The 23,788-nt window shown below is 40.3% G+C and overlaps 1 protein-coding gene across 1 annotated transcript in view; it reads right to left on the minus strand.

The window, feature by feature from the left end:
• LOC137358614 (intersectin-2-like) overlaps nt 1-23,788 on the minus strand; it is a 113,072-nt gene that overhangs the window by 53,822 nt on the left and 35,462 nt on the right. The window contains exons 14-15 of the mRNA XM_068024686.1: nt 22,930-23,026; nt 21,520-21,711 (exon numbers count right to left, since the gene is read on the minus strand). Coding sequence (XP_067880787.1) covers nt 21,520-21,711; nt 22,930-23,026 — 289 coding nt within the window. The remainder of the gene's footprint in view (nt 1-21,519; nt 21,712-22,929; nt 23,027-23,788) is intronic.

Raw genomic sequence — 23,788 nt, forward strand, 5'->3', positions numbered from 1 at the left:
AAAAACTAATATAGCAGCTGATTTTCATTGTTAACATGGACATCTAATCATTAGTCAATCTATTTAGTATCTTTTTGATTGCTACTGGTTAACATTTTACTTTCCACATTAGAATTTAACAGTTGTTCAGATACAATTCGGTTTTACATTTCCTCTGTTAAAGGAAGGGATTCAGATAGTGAGCTTTACATGAGCAGGGCAGAGGCTGGGTATTCTGCAATGAGTGCCTCACCTCCTGGCCTTCAAAACCTGTCCATCATCTATAAGGCTCACGTCAGGAGTGTGATGGAATACTCAACAATTGTCTGGATGGATGCAGCCATAACAACACCCAGAACTTCAACACGATCCAGGACAGAGCAGTTTGCTTAATCCATGTTCCTACCACTTGTCCCAGCAACCGCCTCCTCCACCACCAGTGTACTGTGGCTGCAGTAAGCATGACCTGCAGCGCAGCAACTGACCAAGGTTACTTCAACAGCACCTCCACTCCTATGACCTCTACCACCAAGGAAGATAACAGCAATGATGCAATAGGAATACAATGAATGTAATTTTTCGAGTCATACACTATCCTGGCTTGGGCATATAATGCCTTTCTTTGATTGTCACTGCCTCAATATCCTGGAATTCCCTATCTAATACCATAGTGGGAGCACTTTCATTACAAGGATCACAGTGGCTGAAGGAGAAGGGCCAGTGCTAACTTTCTCAGGATAACTGGGGACAGGTAATAAATGCCAGTCTTAGCCAGATCCGAAGAAGAAATATAAAAAATACTAATGTAGATCTATTTTAGTTGTATTCAGCATAGTTCCTCAGGTTCAGTATCACTGGTCACTCCCATAGGTTAATCAGTGTGCCGTTAGCTGCCTGGTATCGAGATGAAAGTGGCGATACCCAAGGGTTAATGGAAAATATCACGTGTTGTCACATGATCTCATGTTTTGTAGCAGAAAAACATATTTTATCATGATCTGGCATTAGTTATAAACTACTGAACAAATTCATTGAACATAAAATAGGTAAACGAACTGTGCTCTGCACAAAAGCAAAGATCTAAACATATCTAGCAGTTTTAACCCACAACTTGCTGTACCCAACAAGAAAGAATCCAATAAGAATACTTAATGAGTACTTTGTATCAGTATTTACTAAAGAAGAGGAATCTGACGAAATATTGGTAGAATTGGGGACAGTAAACGCAAGGATAGGGTAAAAATTGAGAGGGAGGTGGGACTGGAAAGGCTGGCTATGCTTAGGGTAGATAAGTCACCTGGTCCGGATGGCTTGCATCCCAGATTGTGAAAGGAAGTGGGGATGGAAATAATGGAAGGACTTTCCATAATCTTCCCTAGATGTGGGGGAGGTGCCAGAGGATTGGAGAGTGGCAAATGTGACACCCTTATTCAAGAAAGGGTGTAAGGACAGTTCTAGCAACTGCAGGCCAGTTAGTTTAACATCAATGGCAGGTAAGGTTTTAGAAACAATGATCTGGGGGAAAAAATCAACAGGCACTTGGAGAAGTTTGAATTAATTAAGGATAGCAGCATGGATTTGTAAAAGGCCAATCATGCTTGACTAATCTAATTCAATTTTTGATGAAGCAACAGAGAAGGTTAATAAAGGGAATGTGATGGATGTTGTCTATATGGATTTTAAGAAAGCTTTTGATGAAGTCCCACATAAAAGGTTGGTTCACAACATTGAAGCTCATGGAATAGGAGGACCAATGTCCAATTGGATAAAAAATTGGCTCAAGAACAGAAAACAGCAAGTCATGGTAAATGGTTGCTTTTCAGATTGTAGAATGGTAGACAGTGGTATTCCTCAAGGGTCAGTGCAAGGACCACTGCTTTTTTTGCTATATATAAATGACATAGATCTTGGAATTGTCACGGAACTATTTTTTCCTCCTCTGATTAAAAGAGTGCACCTTTACAACTCTGTTTAAAAACTGTGTGCTTTTGAAAACTAAGAGGCACAGTGTGCCAATAGCTGCACCTGCTTCCTAGGCCACAGCAGGAGAGGGAGGTCACATGGAGTACTGTAACTTTTGACTGTGGGTGAAAACTGGCTAAAACCAGTTTGAAATGGGAGACTGGTGAAGCATGCTTGCATTGAAGGAAGAGAATCCTCTCAACAGATATTCTACAATGAGCTACAGGCTGTGTTAATTGCCTGAAAAAAACACTTTGAAGAGAACATTTGTATTGCTGGAGGTAGCAAAATTCCTTTTCTTTACTTCCAATCCAAGAAGTCTTTGCTTCAAGATTAACTCTCTCTTGACTGATTGGGTTTTCTGGAATTCGCAGTAAAGTTTCGACTGAAAGGCTACCAATTTTAAAATCCAAATACAGACCTGTCGTTATAGTCCGTGTTGAAAGAACTGTGTGACACCTGCTGCAGCCGAAATGCTTTGAATGCCTATCAAGTAAAGACTTCGAGTGGCATCTGATTGTTCTAATCTGGACACCTCATCAATCAGGAATGCAACTCTCAAAGATTTACAACTCATTTATTTATTTATTCTTAAGAAACAGCAAATTTTTTAAAACACTATTTTTAAAACCAGTTAATGGTTACATTTTGAATGTGTGTGGGGGGACGGGGAAGTTAGGATAAATCAGTTATAAGGTCTTTAGACATAAATTTATTTTAATAGTGTTTAAGATTTAGTTTATTAATAAAAAGTTAATTTGTTGTTATTTAAAGATTTGGTGTGTTTTATTCTGGGGTTACTGAAGTGTTTAATTTGGCTAATTTCCGGTAGGTGGGGAAACTTTAATAATATGCTGCAACCCGTGCAGTATTGGCACTGAATTGACAGTGCATTACTGCCGCCTCGATCGTAACAGAATACAGAGTAGAATTTCAAAATCTGCCTGATACCAAACTTGGAGGAGTGGCATAGTGAGGATGATACAAACCACCTGCAACAGGAGAAAGATAGGCTAGCAGAATGGGCAGACAAGTGGCAGATATAATTTAGTACAGACAAGTGTGAAGTGATGCATTTTGGCAGAAGGGATAGGGAGAGGCAATATAGACTTAATGGCACAGTTCTAAAGAGCGTGCAGGAACAGAATGACCTGGAAGTGCATGTGCACCGATCTTTAAAGATGGCAGGACATATTGAGAGAGTGGTTAGCAAAGCATATGGGATCTTGGGCTCCATAGAGGCATAGAGTACAAAAGCAGAGAAGTTATGCTGAACCTTTATAATGCTCTTCTTAGGCTCGAACCAGAGCAATGCATCCAGGTCTGTTCACCACACTTTAGGAAGTATGTGAGGGTCCTTGAGAGGGTGCAGAGGAGATTTACAGAATGGTTCCAGGGATGGGGGATTTTAATTACGAGGTTAGGTTGGAAAAGCTAGGGTTGTTCTCAGAGATTGAGGGGAGATTTGATAGAGGTGTACAAGATTATGACAGGCTTAGATACGTTAAGACAAGAAAAAACTGCTCCAATTAACTGATGGTACAAAAACTAGGGGACACAGATTGAAGGTTTTGGGCAAAAGATGCAGGGGGAATGCGAGGAAGAACTATTTTACACAGCGAGTGGTAATGACCTGGAGCTCGCTGTCCACTAAGGCGGTGGAAGTGGAGACAATGACTTCAAAAGGAAATTGGATGGGCACTTGAAGGAAATAAACTTGCAGAGCTATGGGGATCAAGAGGGGGAGTGGGACTGACTGAATTATGCTGCAGAGAGCCGGCATGTACTTGATGGGCTGAATGGCCTCCCTCTATGCCATAAATGACACTATAAATAATTAATTCCATCCTTAGACTCCAATTTTGCTATGGTCTGCACATCACAGCAATTAGCTTGATCAATTCGTAAAATCGATACAGGGCTCCTCCCCCTCTTTGAATCCTTTGCTCACATATCTGACACCACTTGGCCAGTAAACCAGTGGAGCAGATTTCAATGGAAATCAAAATCAGGCAGTTTCTTTAACAGGGTGGATGATCTAACCTGCTGGTTTACTGGCAACCACTGAAGATGAAAATGAGCTCCAAAATTTAGGCTGACATTTCATTGTCGTAATGAGGGTACACAGTTTTGTTGAACATGCTACCTTTTGGGGGAAATGCTAAACTAAAATCCCATCTGTCTGGGCAGCTGGAGATAAAGGGTCCCATCATACTACTTGCAAAAGAGCAGGAATTCTCCCAGTGTCCTGACCAAAGTTCATCCCCGAACCAACACCACCAGAAACATACTGAGTCACATTTTGCTGTTGCAGGGCAACAGCATCTGCTGTTAGTTGTACTTGCCCCGAAAGCTCAAAACATTTTTGCCCACTAAGTTGCTGAAAGTGTGAGCAGATAACGGTGCAGCAAGGGAAACAGAGTATCAGGAAAATTAAACAATTGTGAAATAAACAGTAGAAGGACTGAAAATAAAGTGTGAATTAGAATGGATGAGTTCAATATTAAATTGGGTAGAGAGAGAGAAATAGGGAGAGGGAAAGAAAGATTGGATCGAGATAGAAAATGAGAAAAGAAACAAAAAAAAAATTCATTTATTTTAAACACTTTTAATATCTCTAACATTAATTAGTACCTGAAAAAATGAGACTCCTCAATTCTAATAGTTAATTTTCAGTGTCAGAGAGGTTGATTGGCAGTAATCAACAATTATCAGGATGTTAAAAGGATATACACTTGTAATGACGAGATTTAACTTTCTGTGGTGTGTTTAGTTCACAAATACAGCAACTTCACAGCATTCAATGCATATAAAACGTGAGGCAAACAATGAAATACCATTTTCGCAAAGAGTAGCGCACTCAGACAGAAACTTCTGGATATCGGCATTTAACTTCTTGCTTCAAATTTCTGTGCCATTTACACTTAAATTACAGCAAGCACCATTAGCCACATCATCATTTTGACAGCAAAATCTGGCCCACTAACTGATAATTTATCTAATTTGTTGTCTATGGGACCTTGCCGCACACATATTGGCTGCATACTTGCCTACAGAACAGCATAGGACATCCTAAAGTTTATTTACTAAGTACTGTGTAAAAAAATACCTTGAACTCTAATTTGGGCAAGGGCATGAGAAACAACAGATAGCAATATGCATTTTAAAGAGTTTAGTAAAAGCAGAGATACACTCAAGAAGGTGGTTGATTTATAGATATGATATACCTCATAACAACCAATTTACCCCGAATCACACCTTTTCAGTTGGTTTGAGGAACTAGCAGAAAACTTAGAGATCCTAATTTCAAAGAATCAAGATGTTAGATCTCCTTAACTTTGAATTATCTTTACATCTTTGGAAGCAGAAGGATGAACTTGAAATGGCCAGTGAACATGACCCTTTCAAACTTTACTTCACAAATTGACCATTTGGTTTGATGGAATTTTCGCTAATCACACCTCTCAGAATTCCCTGTCAACTGGTGACAGTAGTAAATGCATTCTTCTGACTAAGTGGTTAATCTGTCTGTGTTAGATAATTGGAGATCATAGGTTGTTCAAAGTGTGTGTGAAGAATCCAAATAAACTGGCCCAGCCAAGTAAAAGCAAGTTGCTTACTGAACATAAAACAGCAAAATCTAGATACCATGTCTGATCTTTGAGCAAGAAATGTGATAGAGATATCCTGACATGGAGTGAACCATTATCCTACCCTTAAATCTGGAGTTTAGTATGGCCTGGTGACCTTCCTGGCCGAGACCAAAGCCATATAGGCTCTAAGGAGTATCTACTTGGCTGTGAAGAATAACGTTTAATCTCATTTAGAAGTAAGTCAAGGGAGGCCTGATGTCTTGGACTACTTTCGTAAGCTTCAGCAGCATGAAATGAATTATTTCTCTTCTCCTCCTGCCCATCACTACCATCAGCAAAGCTTAAAAAAATTAAAATACCTCAAATTCAGTCTAGATTCTACTAAGACTTCTTTCCAAATCAAAACTGTCTGCATTAACTCGAACATTAAATTTGGCTTGCTCCATGACCAAGTCTGACAGCTCAAGATTAGATTTTGTTTAAACTAGGATGAGGGGAACAAATAACAGGTGTTGAACCCTCTCCCAACTGGGCAATAAGATCTCTGCAAGTTCTTTAATGGTTGAACTTCTAAAGATAATAGCCTCAATTTAAAGGGTGCAGTGTGTGGGATACCTGAAGCGTATGACAGTTATGAAGGAAGCGAGGCCCAACTGATTTTAACTTAAAGGCTCCACTTGAGTAGTATGGGGTATTTGAGGTATTTTAATTTTTTTATGCTTTGCTGATGGTAGTGATGGGCAGGAGGAGAAGAGAAATAATTCATTTCATGCTGCTCTTCTTTGGTCTCCTTGTCTCGAGAGACAATGGGTAAGCGCCTGGAGCTGGTCAGTGGTTTGTGGAGCAGCGCCTGGAGTAGCTATAAAGGCCAATTCTAGAGTGACAGACTCTTCCACAGGTGCTGCAGATAAAATTGGTTGTCAGGGCTGTTACACAGTTGGCTCTCTTTTTGCGCTTCTGTCTTTTTTCCTGCCAACTGCTAAGTCTCTTCGACTCGCCACGCTTTAGCCCCGTCTTTATGGTTGCCCGCCAACTCTGGCGATCGCTGGCAACTGACTCCCACGACTTATGAGATTAATGAGATTAAACGTTATTCTTCACAGCCAAGTAGATACTCCTTACAGCCTATATGGCTTTGGTCTCGGCCAGGAAGGTCACCAGGCCATACTAAAAAGTCGGGGGAAATGGTGTCAAGGCTGGTGGGTGGGAGCAGGAATTGAGGCAGGAGCCAGCCACCACTGGGGACCTAAGGAAACAAACCATGGGGGGAAGGTTCTCAAAAATATGTCAATGTGGGGATCTGGGTATGAGGGGGAGAGCCAGGGCAAGAGAGGCCTGAGGACTTCTTCCTAATCCTCTGATGAATCAACATTTTTTCCTTACCGTGGCCCTTTCTGGCCACTCTGCTGCATGCAGCAAAGTTTCTCTGGCAGTCTTGGCAGGCCTCCCTGATTCTTTGTAAAAATCACATTGTGGCACCAATGGTGTCATCGGGCTATAGCTTTAACATTTAAATTAGGCTCTCACTTGCCTGGAGCAGGAGCCTTGGCTGTCTTCAAAGTTAGTGAAGATGTCGCCAGGCAGAAATGGTGCAACTGAGAGTAAATGGACTAGACCTGATCTTAACTCTTCCCACACATGCTTTTGCTGCACAAGGGGAATTAAAACTGACCCCAATATGGAATAAACCATATAGAAGGACCCGTGTTTGATTCCAAGTCTGTGCTATCAGCAATGGTAGCAATAGAAGCATTGCATGGCCAGAATGGGAAAACAATTGTCTAGTACAAACACACGAAGTAGGAGCAGGAGTAGGCCACTCGGCCCCTTGGGCCTGCTCCGCATTCAACAAGATCATGGCTGATCTGATTGCAACCTCGACTCCACATTCCCGCCTACCCCCAGTAACCTTTCATCTCCCTTGCTTATCAAGAATCTATCTACCTCAGCCTTAAAAATATTCAAAGACTCTGCTTCCACTGCCTTTTGAGGAAGAGAGTACCAAAGACTCACGACCCTCCGAGAAAAAAATTCTCATCTCTGCCTTAAATGGGCGACCCCTTATTTTTAAACAGAGACCTCTGGTTCTAGATTCGCCTGCAAGAGGAAACATCCTTTTCACATCCACCTTGTCAAGACCCCTCAGAACCTTGTGTTTCAATCACGTCTCCTCTTATTCTTCTAAACCCCAGCAGATACAAGGCTAGCCTGTCCGGTCTTTCCTCACAAGACAACCCACTTATTGTAGGTATTAGTCTAGGTAAATCTTCTCTGAGCTGCTTCCAATGCATTTCCATCCTTCCTTAAATAAGGAGACCAATATTGTACACAGTACTCCAGATGTGGTCTCACCAATGCCCCATATAACTGAAGCACAGCCTCCCTACTTTTGTATTCAATTCCCCTCACAACAAATGATAACATTCTATTAGCTTTCCTAATTACATGCTGTGCCTGCATACTAACCTTTTGAGATTCATGAACTAGAACACCCAGATCCCTCGGTATTTCAGAGCTCTGCAATCTCTCACCATTTAGATAATATGCTTCTTTTTTATTCTTCCAGCCAAAATGGACAATTTCACATTTTCCCACATTATACTCCATTTGCCAGATCTTTGCCCACTCATTTAACCTATCTATATCCCTTTGTAGCCTCATGTCCTCTTCACAAGTTATTTTCCTACCTATCTTTGTGTCATCAGTAAATTTAGCAACCATATCTTCAGTCCCTTCATCTAAGTCATTTATATAAATTGTAAAAAGTTGAGGCCCCAGCACTGATCCCTGTGGCACACCACTCGTTACATCTTGCCAACCAGAAAATGACTCATTTATGCCTACTCTGTTTCCTGTTAGCTAGCCAACCTTGCCAATATGTTACTCCTACAACATGAGCTTTTATTTTCCGCAACAACTTTTGATGTGGCACCTTCGCAAATGCCTTCTGGAAATATAAGTATAGTACATTCACTGGTTCCCCATTATATACAGCACGTTACTTCTTCAAAGAATTCCAATAAATTGCTTAAACATAATTTTCCTTTCACAAAACCATGTTGACTCTGCCTGATTACCTTGAATTTTTCTATGTGCCTTGCTATAATGTCTTTAATAATAGCTTCTAACATTTTCCCTATGACAGATGTTAAGCTAACTGGCTTGTAGTTTCCTGCTTTCTGTCTCCCTCCCTTTTTGAATAAAGGAGTTGCAGTCACTATTTGCCAATCTAATAGAACCTTCCCTGAATCTAGGGAATTTTGGAAAATTAAAACCAACGCATCAACTATCTCACTAGCCACTTCTTTTAAGACACTAGGATGAAGTCCATCAGGACCTAGGGACTTGTCAACTGACAGCTCCAACAATTTGCTCAGTACCACTTCCCTGGTGATTGTAATTTTCTTGAGTTCCTCTCCCTTCCACTTACTCATTTACAGCTATTTCTGGGACGTTACTTGTTTCCTCTATGAAGACGGATGCAAAATACCTGTTCAATTCATCTGCCATCTCCTTATTTTCCCTTATTAATTCCCCAGACTCACTTTCCATAGGACCAATGTTCACTTTGTTAATTCTTTTCTTTTTCAAATATCTATAGAAACTCTATCTGTTTTTATATTTCTAGCTAGTTTTCTCTCCTTAAGCTTTTCGACATTCTTTGCTGTTTTCTATATTCTTCTGACCTGCCACCCATCTTTGAGCAATTATATGCTTTTTCTTTAAGTTTGACATTATCTTTAACTTTTTTATAGTTAACCACAGATGCTGGGTCCTCCCCTTGGAATTTTTCTTTCTCATTGGAATGTCTCTATTTTGAAATATCCCTTTAAATGTCTGCCACTGCATCTCTATTGACCTATTCCTTAACCTACTTTGCCAGTACATCTGTGCTAGCTCTGCTTTCATGCCCTCATAATTGCCTTTAAGTTTAAAATACTAGTCTTAGACCCACTCTTCTCGTCCTCAAACTGAATGTAAAATTCAATCATATTATGATCGCTGCTGCCTTCACTATGAGGTCATTAATTACACCTATCGCGTTGCACAAATGCCAGGTCTAGTATCGCCTGCTCTCTGGTTGGCTCCAGAACGTGCTGTTCTAAGAAACTATCCCGAAAACATTCTATGAACTCCTCATCTAGGCTACCTTTGCCTAGTGTTCCTGCTCCTGAACAATATCATTGAACCCTAGTGGAAACAACTTGTGTGGACCTCTGGTCGGAACAGGATCAGGTCAGCTATGATCTGCCCAAATGTAAAATGGCCTAGGAACACTTACTGTCTAGGCCACACATGAAGAATGGTCACTTGGGCAAGGTATCAGAGAGAATCTAGCACTCCAAGCAAGAGTTAGCACCTTCAAAAGAGGAGGTGGGCAAAGGGAAAAACTTGGCAATTAAAAAAAGGAAATACACTGCTTCTCGTCAGTGTAGAAAGTCTGTGACTTGTAGCAGTACGTAGGAAGATGTCGGAGCAGTAGAGATGGGTGTTGTCAGTATGTGTGGAAGCAGACATGAGGGGCTGCATTTCCCCCTCCCCAGAATGCGAATACTGAGAATTTGCCCTTTCCCCCCTCCACCCATTACCCCTTCCCATCACCCCCTCCGACCAATCCGCATCATTTTAACCTCACTCCTCCCCCTCCTGCGGAGAGAAAAAATCCTCCTCCCCTTCCCCACAGGTGTTGCGCCACGTTTCCCCAAACGGGGATTTAAAGGCACGGCATCGTCGGCTGCCCGAATGAAGATCGGTGCGGCAATTTAGGAGACAAAAGGACCTTCATTAAATCAGGTATGTAAATTAGTTTACATATTTAAATGGGGGTCCCGTCACAGAGCGGTGGATTGGCTGCCACGAGGCCTCAACACCACCGCCAAGATCGGCATGGGGCCTGTCGCCGTCGGTGGCGGGCCTCCGCTGCACCGATCTTCATTGCCCCACCACTAATGTCCCCGATGGCGGAGGGGCTTTAAAATCCAGCCCGTAGTCTGCACTTGATGTCGACAAGGAGCAGCCCATATATAAGGAATGGAGTGGGCCAAGGATAGATCGTTGGGAAGCTCCAGAGGTAACATGTAGGGCAGAAGGAGAAACCATTGCTGGAGAAGTTCTGGCTACCCAAGGGGATGTTCGCTGATGATTGCACAATGTTCAGCACCATTCGTGACTCGTCGGATACTGAAGCGGCCCGTGTAGAAATGCAGCTAGACCTGGACCATATCCAGGCTTGGGCTGATAAGTGGCAAATAACATTCGCACCACACAAGTGCCAGGCAATGACCATCTCCAACAAGAGTGAATCTAACCATCTCCCCATGACATTCAACAGCGTTACGATCGCTGAATCCCCCACTATCAACATCCTGGGGGTTACCATTGACCAGAAAACTAACTGGAGTAGCCATATAAATACCGTGGCTACAAGAGCGGGTCAGAGGCTAGGACTCCTGCGGCAAGTAACTCACCGCCTGACTCCCCAAAGCCAGTACACCATCTACAAGGCACAAATCAGGAGTGTGATGGAATACTCTCCACTTGCCTGGATGAGTGCAGCTCCAACAACACTTAAGAAGCTCAACACCATCCGGGACAAAGCAGCCCATTTGATTGGTGCCTGTGCACAAACATTCACTCCCTCCACCACCACCAATGCGCAGTAGCAGCAGTGTGTACCACCTACAAGATGCACTGCAGCAACGGACAAAGGCTACTCAGGCAGCACCTTCCAAACCCGTGATCTTTACCACCTAGAAGGACAGGACAGTAGATGCGTGGGAACACCACCACCTGCAAGTTCCCCTCCAAGTCACACACCATCCTGACTTGGAACTATATCGCCGTTCCTTCACTGTCACTGCGTCAAAATCCTGGAAGTCCCTTCCTAATAGCACTGTGGGTGTACGTACCCCACATGAACTACAGCAGTTCAAGAAGGCAACTCATCACCACCTTCCCATGGACAATTAGGGATGGGCAATAAATGCTGGCCTGGCCAATGACGTCCACATCCAATAAAATGAATTTTATAAAAACCTTTTGATGGGTAAGAGTGGAATCAAGCAAGGACAGTCTCACTGAGCTGGCAAATAGAGCAGAAGCACTGGAGGATGATGGTCAAAGGCTGTGGATAGGACGAGAAGAGAAAATGCACCATCGCCAACCAGGGACAGAAATGAATACGGGCTTGGAATTTTAAGATAATTAGAAAGAGTCAGCCGGGTTCTGGGAAAGGTAGTTTATGACCGATTGACCCAACAAAAAAAACTTGCATTTATACAGCACCTTTAATGTCATAAAACATCCGAAAGTGCTTGAAAGCAGCATAAATCAGGCAAAATTTGACACACAGCCAAAGAAGGAGATGTTAAACAGAGTTCTTTAAGTGTCAGTGAGATGGTAAATAAAGAAGGATCAATGAATTTCATATATAAGGATTTTGAAAAAGTATTTGAAGATTAAACAGACAAGATTACTAGCTAAAATAAAGGTGCATGAAATTAAGAGTCAACCTTGTGGCGTGGATAAGACATTAGTTGAGAGGTAGGAGTCATCAAGATCAAGTAGAAGCGACAATCACTTGTTCGAAGTGATAAGCGATTTCCTACAAGGATCTAAGACTGCCCCCCAGCTGTGCATGCAACACATAAATCTCCTGGATTCAGGAACAGGTGGGTGTATATTCAAGTTTATAAAGGAACTTAGTAAAAAAAAAAAAATCCAGAAAAGTAAGTGAATCAATGACAGATAAATTTATCAGCAAGTGTGAGATAGTAAACTTTGGACAGAACAGCAGCAACTGGGAAATATAATCTAGCTGCGTAAGGACTATATGGGGAAATAGATGAACTAAAGGATTTGGGAATGTGCAAGTCATTAAAAGCTAGTTTGAAGGGAGATATGTAATATATTCCTGCAGTTAGATGGGTAAGACCTGACCTTTGAGTACCACATGGGTTTTAGTTATGCTACCTTCTGAAGCTTACACCGATTTTGAAATTACAACTAAGCTGTTTAAAGTGAATCCGCAAAAAAATGTCTTCACACAAAAGGTTAAGGTCAGAGATGTGGAATCAATCAAGTTTTATTTAAAAGGGTGATAGATAATTACTTTGGATGCAAGGCTTTTAAGTGATATGAAGAAATGATGACGACTTGGGAGTAAAATGATAAAGAGCTGCCATGGCAACGGAATGTTGAAGGTTTACTGAACCAAATGTTTCTATAATTAAATAACAAGTTCACTGGACATCAGAATATAGTCAATATATAACATTATTTCTCCTTTTATAAAGCTCAATTTTATTTTTAAATAAGCACTTGTAGAATTTAAATTATTACTGTTTCTTAAAGGGTAGGAAAAGTAATTCCAACCTCCTCCTTTCCACGTTGCTAGAGATGGGATTGTATTTTGCAACATTGGAAGAAAATGTCTGTAGATTTTATAATTCCAATCACAAAATACTTTCTATTTGTCAGCTTGGCTCAGTTGGTAGCACTCCTGCCTCTGAACTAGAAAGTCATGAGCTCAAGTCCCAATCCAGGGGCTGAATTATTGGCAGCATGTGAAAAAATGGTGGCTCACAAGTCACAGAACTGCCACTATCTTCCGTGCAGCAGCTCATTTATATAGTCAGGGCGGGCCACCCACCTGCACTCCCCACATCACCTCCCCCAATCAGATGGAGGGGGTGGACTGTCCGTCACCGGCAATGGCGTCAGCTGTCTGTGAAGTGAATAAAAACTTTTGCCCCTCTCCCACCCGCCCAATAACAAATAAATTATTTGCCCTTCCCCCCCCCCCCCACAAAACACCTTTACAAAATGACCTTCCACCACTCGCCCCCCACCACCCAAACTTTCAACTCCAAACCTTCCCACCATCCCCTACACCAATGACATTAATTTGACCCTGTGCCCCCTCTCCCCAACCCCCCGCACTGATAAACCCTCCTGCTCCCCAGTCCCCACCAGCGTGGCACCTCATTTCCCCAGATGGGGATCCCAAGGCCCAGGAGTGCCGGCCGCTGGGCCAAAGATCGCAGCGGGACATCAGGCGGCAATGTGAGTTTCATTGATTAATTGATTTTAATTTATTTAAATATTCAAATTGGGATCCCGTCGCTGAGCAGTGGGCCGGCGCCGCTGCCAAGAGGCCTCGCCACCACCAGTAATATCAGGCCAGGCCCTCCCAGCATCGGGACGTGTGGCAGTCCTCTCTCGTAGGCAACTTCAGGCCCACCCACCCCACCTTCCCGGAACCCGATGCCTGGGGAAGAACAAAATCCAGCCCCAGGAATTTAGGCTGACCATCAGCGCATAACTGAGGGAGTGCTGTATTGTTAGAGGTGTTGTGATTTGAATGAAAAGTTAAACCCAAGCCCCGTCTCTCTATTCTAATGGATATTTTGAAGAGCAGGAGTTCTCTCAGTGTCCTGGCCAACATTCTTCCCTCAACCAATACCACTAAAAAGAGATTAACTGACTAATAATCTCATTTTGGGACTTTGCTATTTGCAAATTGCCTACTGAATTTGCCTTGTAACAACAGTGATTGCATTTCAAAAGTAATTCATTTCTGTCCAAGCCTTCAGGATGCCAGAAAACACATCAGATACCATACAAGTTTGCCTATTAGACACCTAGGTTGGGAGTGCCAGGAGCGCAGCAACTAAGATATCCCACCACCCAATAACTTCTTCCAGTGTGTAAACTATATGTATATATGGTAATTGTAAAAGCCTATTAACCTCCTTTAAATGTGCATACTTTCATAAGAATATAGATATAACTTAATTACTATGTGGCGAAAGTTAAAATAAAATATTTGTATACAAATCCTAGGAAAATGTGGAATTAATTCTCATATGGTAAAATCATTTTCTGCATGGACATTAGTACCAGAATCAAGCTTGTATAAAAGCATACCCTGCTTGCAAATTCCCACAAATGGGAAATATTTATCATTGTATTTTGTCCACCCTTGTGGACAACTGAATATTAGATATTAGCCATATGAATTGTCCTTCTCAATTTTGTAATTCGCTCTGTCAAAGGGTGTTCAATTCTGTTATTATGAGTTTTCTGTCCAAGATTCGGTCAAACAGATTAGTTCTTGTCAGGTAAACCATTGGACTTAGAACCGCAGAGTTGCCCAGTCTGTAAAAAGCAGATCTAACAGCTGTGAGGATTCATTCCAGCAACTTCTCAGGAAACTTATTAAAAAGTTGCTATATTACAATGAACTGAACCTTACTTGATCATAGATCATTCTTGTAGTTTGGCTAAAATTGTAAATACAAGCAAGTTCCTACCTTGTTTGAGTCCATAAAAGTTTTGAAATATCTACGTGACCTAGATAAAGTAAACTGATTACTTGTCCTAGCATGTTGTGTCAATTGTAGGTCTATAACTAAGTTTATCAATTGTACCAAATATGTTAGTCAATAGATTCATCTAATGCACATTAGGTAGGTGGAATACCCATGCTTTTGCTGTTTGCGGCCATTTATTTATGTGCATTTCTTAGACTTTCAGGCAGCCTGAATACTGAAATAAAAAAAGAAAGTGCTGGAAATACTCAGCAGGTCAAGGCAGCATCTGTGGAGAGAGAAGCAGAGTTAACGTTTCAGGTCTGTGACCTTTCATCAGTACTGGTTATCAGAAAAGTCACAGACCTGAAACGTTAACTCTGCTTCTCTCTCCACAGATGCTGCCTGACCTGCTGAGTATTTCCAGCATTTACTGTTTTTATTTCAGATGTCCAGCATCTGCAGTATTTTGCTTTTATTTTAGCCTGATTACTGAGTTCGTCCTGGAGAAGCTTGTGGATGAGTTGCCAACAACTCTGGCTGGTAGCTGCACTGCACCCTCCCCTTGCAGCCCAATCAACTGGCTATAAATTTAAAAATGCTCTGAGCTAATAGACAATGCCACATAATAATTTTTGTATCTTTTAAACAGCAGTAACAGTACAATCTGTATTTGTACACAAATGAGAGCCTGTGCATGTAATTAGAAAAAGGCCAATAAATGAGAAAAATACAAAACTCAATCAAGTTGTTTCTTTAAATGTAGACAAAACAGAGAATTCACACTCCGTACCCTCAAATTTATATATTTAATGAAAACTTGCATAGTACAATAGTGATAAATGCATATACACCAAGTCCATTTACATGTCGATCTGATGGAAGCAATTTCTTCTTGTAAGCAAATCTCTTAACAAAATTCCAGCTTGTCTTTGATTTAATCATCACTAGTATAGTACACGGCATTTCCTGTTTTGTGCAAATCTCATTATAAGCAGCATTTATAATCTTTGCACCCACAGTAATAACAAGATACCACCGTGCTTGCATAGTTGTAAAGCTATGTTTCAATGTTCATGCTAATACTTAATAGAAAATCTTATATTACATATGCAGTACTCTCATGGTATTCAATACTATGATTTAATACTGAGGAAAACTATATGTTTATCATTTTGCTAGATTGGTTTAACCTTTGCTGGAAATGATATCTTATACTTCTTAGCAAAGATGAACTAACTTGACCAAAACTGAAGTCTAGCCTACCTGGTCAAACTATCCATCTTAGTTTAAAGCTGCATTGCCCACAATTACATTTTCTACCTGGAATAACTTTGCTGTAAATAAATCAGGTTTGAAATAAAAGGATATGTCTTCAAGATTTTTTCGAGAGGGAACCAACAATGGCAAGTGTACAGTTTCTGCACTTACAAAACTGAGATCTGCTCTTCACCTCCAACTTCTATTAGTAAACCAGAGTTCAGGTAAAAGGGCACATACACTACTAATCTTAAGTCCCAATGGAAAGAATCACCTTTCAAAGTAAATTCTATTTCAAATGTGATTTACAGGGAAGGCAAAAAATAAAATCATATGACAGTGCAGCTTTAACAATAATTTTACGCATTGCATTATCTAAACATAAAACCAACAATTTATCTAAATGGTGTTTCATCTGCTAGTTTTAATAAAAATATACACATAATACAAAACAAATGTCATATTACATTTCCTTTTTTCTACAATGTGTAAGCTTTCAAAGTCTGAGGCCTCCACTTTGTGATGATAAAATCAATCCAAAGATGTGAGCTCTGAGGTTTTGAGGGCTTACGTATACAGTGCTAGAAAACCTCTCACAATATACACCACCACCTTTGGACTATCTAAAAGACACACTAGTTCTATGAAGGTGCAAAATAAACATTTGTCTGCTTGTTCCAGCGACCCAACTCGATGAAGAATTAAAAAAAAGAAAGCATGCTAGGATACATTAAGTCTATGAATGTTCTTAATACAACTGATAATTAGACGATCTTTTTAAAAACTCTCTTCAATTAGTCTTCAACAGACTATTCTCAGAAAATAGATTCTGAAGGAGTTTCTCCCACCTTGTTACATAGCAACAGATTCACACATTACCCAAGAACCTTATAACTCTTTAACCCAGAGAGGAGTTTTCTTTTACTAACTTTTATTGAGGACTGCAACTCTCAGCATTGTTATGCTTGAGGTGGCACTCTCAGGAATGTACTAACATACTGCACCATGGGGTGATGGAACCTGTGAGCTTAAATTCAAATGCATCACCGAGGCAGTTACTCAATTGAGGCCAGGTATTTCCCCACACAAATTGGGCAAGGAAAAGGTAAACAAAATCTGTAGTATTATGTTATTTTCTTTTGATCTATGCATGTTGAGGTAGCCTTGCCTCCTAATAGCATCCCTTTGTTTTCTCTCATTGGACAGCAGAAGGAGACAGATAGCCCTGAAACCCGGCTCAGTTTTGCACAGCTGAGGAGGGAACAGGAATAGATTCCCAGGCATGTAGGGAGCAGAAAATGATCACAGATAAAAGAGTAAAGGACCAAGGAGTGGTCCATATGCCATGTTATAAGTAACACTGCCACGGAGGCTTTCTCACTAATACTGTTTAGTCCAGAGATCAATTCCAAATTATGGAGAAATCTCCATATATGTGCCACTGCATTGGAGATGTCAATATAGCGGTTCAATAGACAAAATGACTGAATGGTCAAAAAGAGCAGTTGGAATAAAACATTTGGCCATGGTCTCCAGTCACTGAACTTGAGGTGGGTGTCCAAATAGGCTTTAATGGGTCGAAGAGTTAAAAAGGTTTCATCAGGACAGGGCAAGCACAAACATGTACATTTCAAATAGTTACCATTAATGCTAATAGTGGGTCTTTTTGTGACAACATTTCACTCAGGAGCAAGGAAGGCCTATCTTACAAGATACATTATTCCAATGATTGCACAAGGTCTAAATTGTCTGAATGATGGGATAAGAAAGCACAGGAACACTGGCGGTAAAAGAACAGAAAGCCACAGAAAGACCCACTATCCTTCCTTCAAACCGACTTGTGAAATACAATAGGGCTTTCACTTTCAGGGGCAGGGGAAAAAACCTCAGGTCATTTGAAAAAGCAAACTTTTGACATCTTTACCTGTAAATGTGATCAGGAGCAACATATTTTAAGACCACCACTGCATTTTCCACCTTTCCACAGCTGTGTAAAAGGTGAATAATCACAAGATCTCAAAGTTGCTGGTCCCAATTACACGCAAAGATTGTACTAATGTGGGAAGTCCATTTGGTTAACTGTTCGCTGAGTAGCTAACGTGTTAAGATCACATGAGGTTACCTAATTAACCAAATAACTGAAAGCCCTATAAACAAAATAAGATAGATATTATTGGATCTGTTTTCTGCAATATTTAATAATAAGTAGGATTAATCATGCGGCATTCATATGATCAAGACTGTATGCGTATGCCCAGCGTCCACCCTGCAGTGAAACTGGGGATAGTGGGTCTCTTTGAGGGCTTTCATACTCTGACTTTGAGAAGAAGACAATACGGTCCTAAAAAAAATGAGGAAACAAAAATAAGAAAACAGAACACATTTACAGATGAAAAGGTAGAGGAATAGGAAGAAAGCCACAGTAACTATGGACAATAAATGAAATTTCAAAGATGTATACAGTTTTGTGTCAGAAAGAAGGGTCAAGCAAAAATTCAACAATTAAGGAATGATGACCAAGGCAAAATCATCTTAAAATTTTATATATTTAGATGTTTCCATAAGTTTTAAATATTTCTGAAATATTTTTTAAGGGACATTGGTATAAAATTACATAATCCATTTATAAAACAGTTTAATATCATATTGTTTTCACAGTGTGCTTTAAGTCATTTTTAGATACCAAACCTGATGCTGAAATGAGGAATAGAATGGTACAGCTCGAGACCAAAAAAACTTTATCTTCCATCTTATCAGTTACGAGTCCTTGTTAACAGAACAAGGCACTGGATTAATTTGATATACAGTGCTTTTGCCAAAACAATATTGTTTTAAAGATATCAATAGTTAGGATTTTTTTCTCCATTTCTCACTTTGTCTCTTGAATTATACTGAAACATTGTTCTTTCCTCCTGCTCTCCTGAAATTCTTGATTCTTCTTGGGGTATGCTTTCTGAGTGCTGGATGCCAGCTGATTCTTCACCCGAATGAGCACTCTTCATGTGAGCCCAAACAGAGAGTGTCAACAGGCTACTCAACGTTGGAGGAGGGTCGGGTGGGGCAACACCACAACTGAGCTCAATCCTGTCCTCACGCGAAGTCCACACATCTGACGTTCCCAGCAGGAGTCACTCGATAGCAACAAGGAGCTGGAGCTCAGACTTCTCTCTCCCTCTTCCCTAGCCCAAGAGTATTTTGGTCAATTGTAGTGTCCCTATTGCCAGCCAAACCAAGATCAACTAACTCAGCATAAATCAGGTATTAAATTTCAGAGCCTCCTGGTCTGTATGGCACAGGTAGTACATTTACCAACCAAGCTACTGAAGAAAAATTATAATATTGATAAAAATTTAAAACTAAGTGGATGAAAGTTGACATATCTAGTTGGAAATGAACTTAAGCATTTTGTTGATCAGCACTAATTGCAGCAGAGAAAAGAGTTGTGAAACTAAGAGTCAGAAAACAATTCTTCACACAAAGGGTGGTAGAAATCTAGAACTCTCTCCCTCAAAAAGCAGTGAGGCTAGGTCAATTGAAAATTTCAAAACTGACTGATTTTTTTTAGGCAAGGGTATTAAAGGCTATGGTACCAAGGCAGGTAAATAAAATTAAGATGCAGATCAGCCATGATCTAATTGAATGGTGAACAGGCTCGAGGGGCTGAATGGCCTACTCCTGATCTTGTGTTCCTATTCAAGTTGCTAGTCCATCCTGGTAAACATGATTATTCTTGAGATAAAATCTGCTGCTTTAATTTTTGAAATCTCTAACTTAAAAATTACCTACTTCCTATTTTTATTAGACTTAAAAAATGCAAGCAAATCACAGTGACAGTTAACAAGAGACTTGACACCAGCCTGGGAGCAGGTACAGGCTGCCTTCTCACTCAAGGGAATAGTATGCAGCAGTCAGGATTTAAAAAATCTCCTCTAAAAATTTGTGGAGCAAAATAAAATGGCAATCCTACTTCTTCAGCAGATGTGCAGTGACGAAAAGGAAGTGATGGCTGGGATTCAGGCCTGGCCACAATACCTGTTTGATTCAGTGTCAGAAGTGATTACGTTTCAATCACATTAGACATACTCCCTCAACTCTGCTTGATTTCAGAGGTGGTGTGAACTGGAAGAGGACTTACCTAATCAAAAAATCACAATTTAAAAACCTAATTTTGAAGCCATATATTTCTGAAACAGAGGTAAATGACATTTTACCCCCAGCCCAACATTTCCTTCCGAAGTCACTGACCCCTGCTGTGGTATGGCTTCATGAGTACTGTGAGCCAAGACAGTGAGGTTCTCAAATCACATATGGGACCAGAGCTGAGTCAAATCCCACTTGCAACCAATATCTATTGTGATAGAAGTAACTGGATAGCATTCAGGTACAAGAATCCCTGCTGATTTTTCCTTTCTTTAGCTCAGAGCACTGAGGTTAATGGTGATGTCCCAACTGTTGCATAGCTGATGTGCCTCAGCACAGGCTGTGGATTTGAAACAAGGATTTCTGGTCTGTATACTTTAGTAATACACCAGGTAATGACACTAGGCCACGAGGGGGTGGAAATAAGTGAATTTTATTTGGATCCCTACAGGAATTTAAACTCATTTTATCAATACAGATTACAAAGACTTTGATATTAGAAAATTAAATTATTGCTTGCAAAATGAAACTTACCAGAACAGCCTGTCAACTTGACAGCTCATTAAATAGCTATAATTAAGAATCAACCTCAATTCATTCTTATTGAATTGATTCAGACTGATCATTTGCTGGTGCAAGTTCCATAAGCAGGACTGGTTTATTTATCTCTATTCTAACTTCCTTGATCCTTCTTTGGATATATTTTCCATTTGTACTGGGTTAACATTTTTATATTGTAGCTGCATTTCCTTTAGTTTCTGATTACTATTAATTGCATCATTCTAGATTTTGCTCCAAGAATGTCAGCACAAATAGACCATTTTTCAGCACAATATGTTTTATTGTGACCATTAACTTTTGCCAATGACTATAAACTGAACCTGTATGTTTTACTTCACACCGCTGATCCGCAATCAAATTTTCTGTTTATACTTGCTGATGGGCCTGTTGTATATCTAACGTCTTTTGTTTTTATACTAAATTTCCAGCATTTACAATTTTTTCTTTTTATCTTAGCTTCAAAGACAGGTTGGCCACAGGGCAACAGAATGAAAACTGAACCTTGTTTTTTGATTTTTTTAAAAAAAGGCTAATAACACTTGGCTCATCAGATTAAATTTGTATTCACTCCAGGTCACCACAGTGGCCTTTTACCCCTTACCTGGCTCTACCAGAACACGGTCACAATTGATCAGCAAAATATTTAAAATGTATTGTTCCAGTACTTGTCTCAACTCTGAAGGATAATATTTGAATAGCTTTTCATTACTTACATTGCTGACTTGGATCGGAGTCTGTGGTTATCTTGACATAATTGGAAGGGAATAAGCCATTTATTCCATTCAGTTCTCCCTGCCACCAATCAGGATCATCCCTGTTTAGCACATTAATGAGCTGCCCTTTAGAGAAACTGAGTTCGTCATCGTTCACGGCAGTGTAGTCATATATAGCTATGACCTGACAGACTGGGAGAAAAAAAACATTTGAAATCAAGTGAGTGAGTTTGTCAAAGAGAGTGAGAGTGTGTGTGTCTGTGTACGTATACATAATTGTACACATGCAGAGACAAATTAGACACACAAAAAGGTAAAAGACAAACAAAATTGCAAGGGCTACCATAGTCTAAGAATTAGAAACATAAATAGGATCAGCAGAAGGTTTTCAAATAATTATGAGGCACAATGCAAAAACAGATCAGCCATGATCTTATTAAATGGCAGAGCAGGCTCGAGGGGCCAAATGGCCTACTCCTGCTCCTATTTCTTATGTTCTTTATTCACAAATTTTAAAAACAACATACTCAATATCTTCAGCAGTCTAGCTACATAATGTGTATATAGTTAAAGTGATTAACCCTATTGTTCATCATATTGCTAGGTTAATAACCTTGAATTCCCTCCCTTATCCCATCACAGGAACTACCACCATCTTCTCAAGGCAATTAGGGATGGATAGTGGTTATATAACTGGAATAGTAATCCAGTTATGTAGAGAGACTAGGAGAAACTGGGATTGATCTCCTTAGAGCAAAAAAGGTTAAAGTGAGATTAAACAGAGGTGTTCAAAATCATGGAGGGTATTTATTTATAGAGTAAATAAGGAGAAACTGTTTTGAGTGGAAGAAGGTTTGATAACCAGAGGACACAGATTCAAAATAATTGGCAAAAAAAGGGGACACGAGGGGGAAAAATACACAGCAAGTTGTTGTGATCGGTAATGTACTGCCTGAAAGGGTAGTGAAAGCAGATTCAATGGTAAATTTTAAAAGGAAATTGGATATATACTTGAAGGGGAAACAACTGCAGAGCTATGGGGAAAGAACAGGGTAGTGGGACTAACTGAATAGCTCTTTCAAAGAGCTGGCACAGGCATGCTGGGGAGAATGGCCTCCTTCTGCACTGTATCATTCTATGATTACAACAGTGACTACAATTCAAAGAACTTCATTGGCAGTAAAGCACTAGGGGGCATCCTGGGGATGGGAAAGGTGCTATACAAATCCAAATTCTTTCTCTCTCAGAAACAGAAACTCAACAGCTCTGTGAATGAGTTAACACTTTTAAGACATCTAAAGTTGATGTCTTCCTTCACTGGGATGAAGTACTACTTTTCAAATCCAAGGTCTTAAACCATTACGGAAACAAAATCACACACTAAGCCACTAGAAAAATTATTCTGCTCACCTGAAGTTGGAGCAGGAGTGGATTTTCCACTACTTTGCCCAAGCAGCTTGACATGGCTCGCAGGAAACCATCCTTTTTGACGTTTTTTACCTCTGGCCTGCAGAACAAAAAAAAGATGAAAACAAGTAATGGAATGAAATATATTTCTCAAAATGCTCAATGTCTCAGGCAATATGCCACAATTTAATTTCACCCTTATTTTGCTGTAGTTCCTTTCCTTTGCAAAAGATGGTGCACCATCCAAGAGCTTAAAATGACATGAAGTCAGCCAAGAAAGTACACATGATAAGCACCCTTGAGAGTAAAACTTACAATCTTCCAGAAAAAGCCAGACTCAAACCACTTCAATTACAAACCTATTTACCGTTGCAACTTTCCTTTTTGTTTTCTTCCTGCAAAATATGTGACTTTCCCCTGGCTGCGAGAGCATACACATGGTACCTGACAGTGGCATTAATATACACAAGCCAAAAATAAACGAAACTAAATGCCACCCATTCAACAGAAATATCACACTTAGCACTGGAGCCAAATAGTTGACTGATTGGGCCAACATGATTTAGTGAAGCAAAGAGAGGTCAACTGGTTTGTAAATGCCCCCCAGACGTAGACTGCCAAAAATTCCACATCACATTCTAAATGCTGCCTTACCAATCACACATTAGCCCCCTTCATTATTCATCTTTTTAAATGACCACCATGTCCATGTTTGCTGTTCCACTGTGAAATGCATATGTTATTTCCCCCTTTAGTATTATTTCCTTTATGCCTGTCCTCAAAGTTTAGGAACTACCTTACCTACACTCTTTTGGGCCTCCTTATCTCGAGAGACAATGGATACGCGCCTGGAGGTGGTCAG

Source organism: Heterodontus francisci, chromosome 3 (assembly GCF_036365525.1).
Source record: "Heterodontus francisci isolate sHetFra1 chromosome 3, sHetFra1.hap1, whole genome shotgun sequence".
Taxonomy (NCBI): Eukaryota; Metazoa; Chordata; class Chondrichthyes; order Heterodontiformes; family Heterodontidae; genus Heterodontus; species Heterodontus francisci.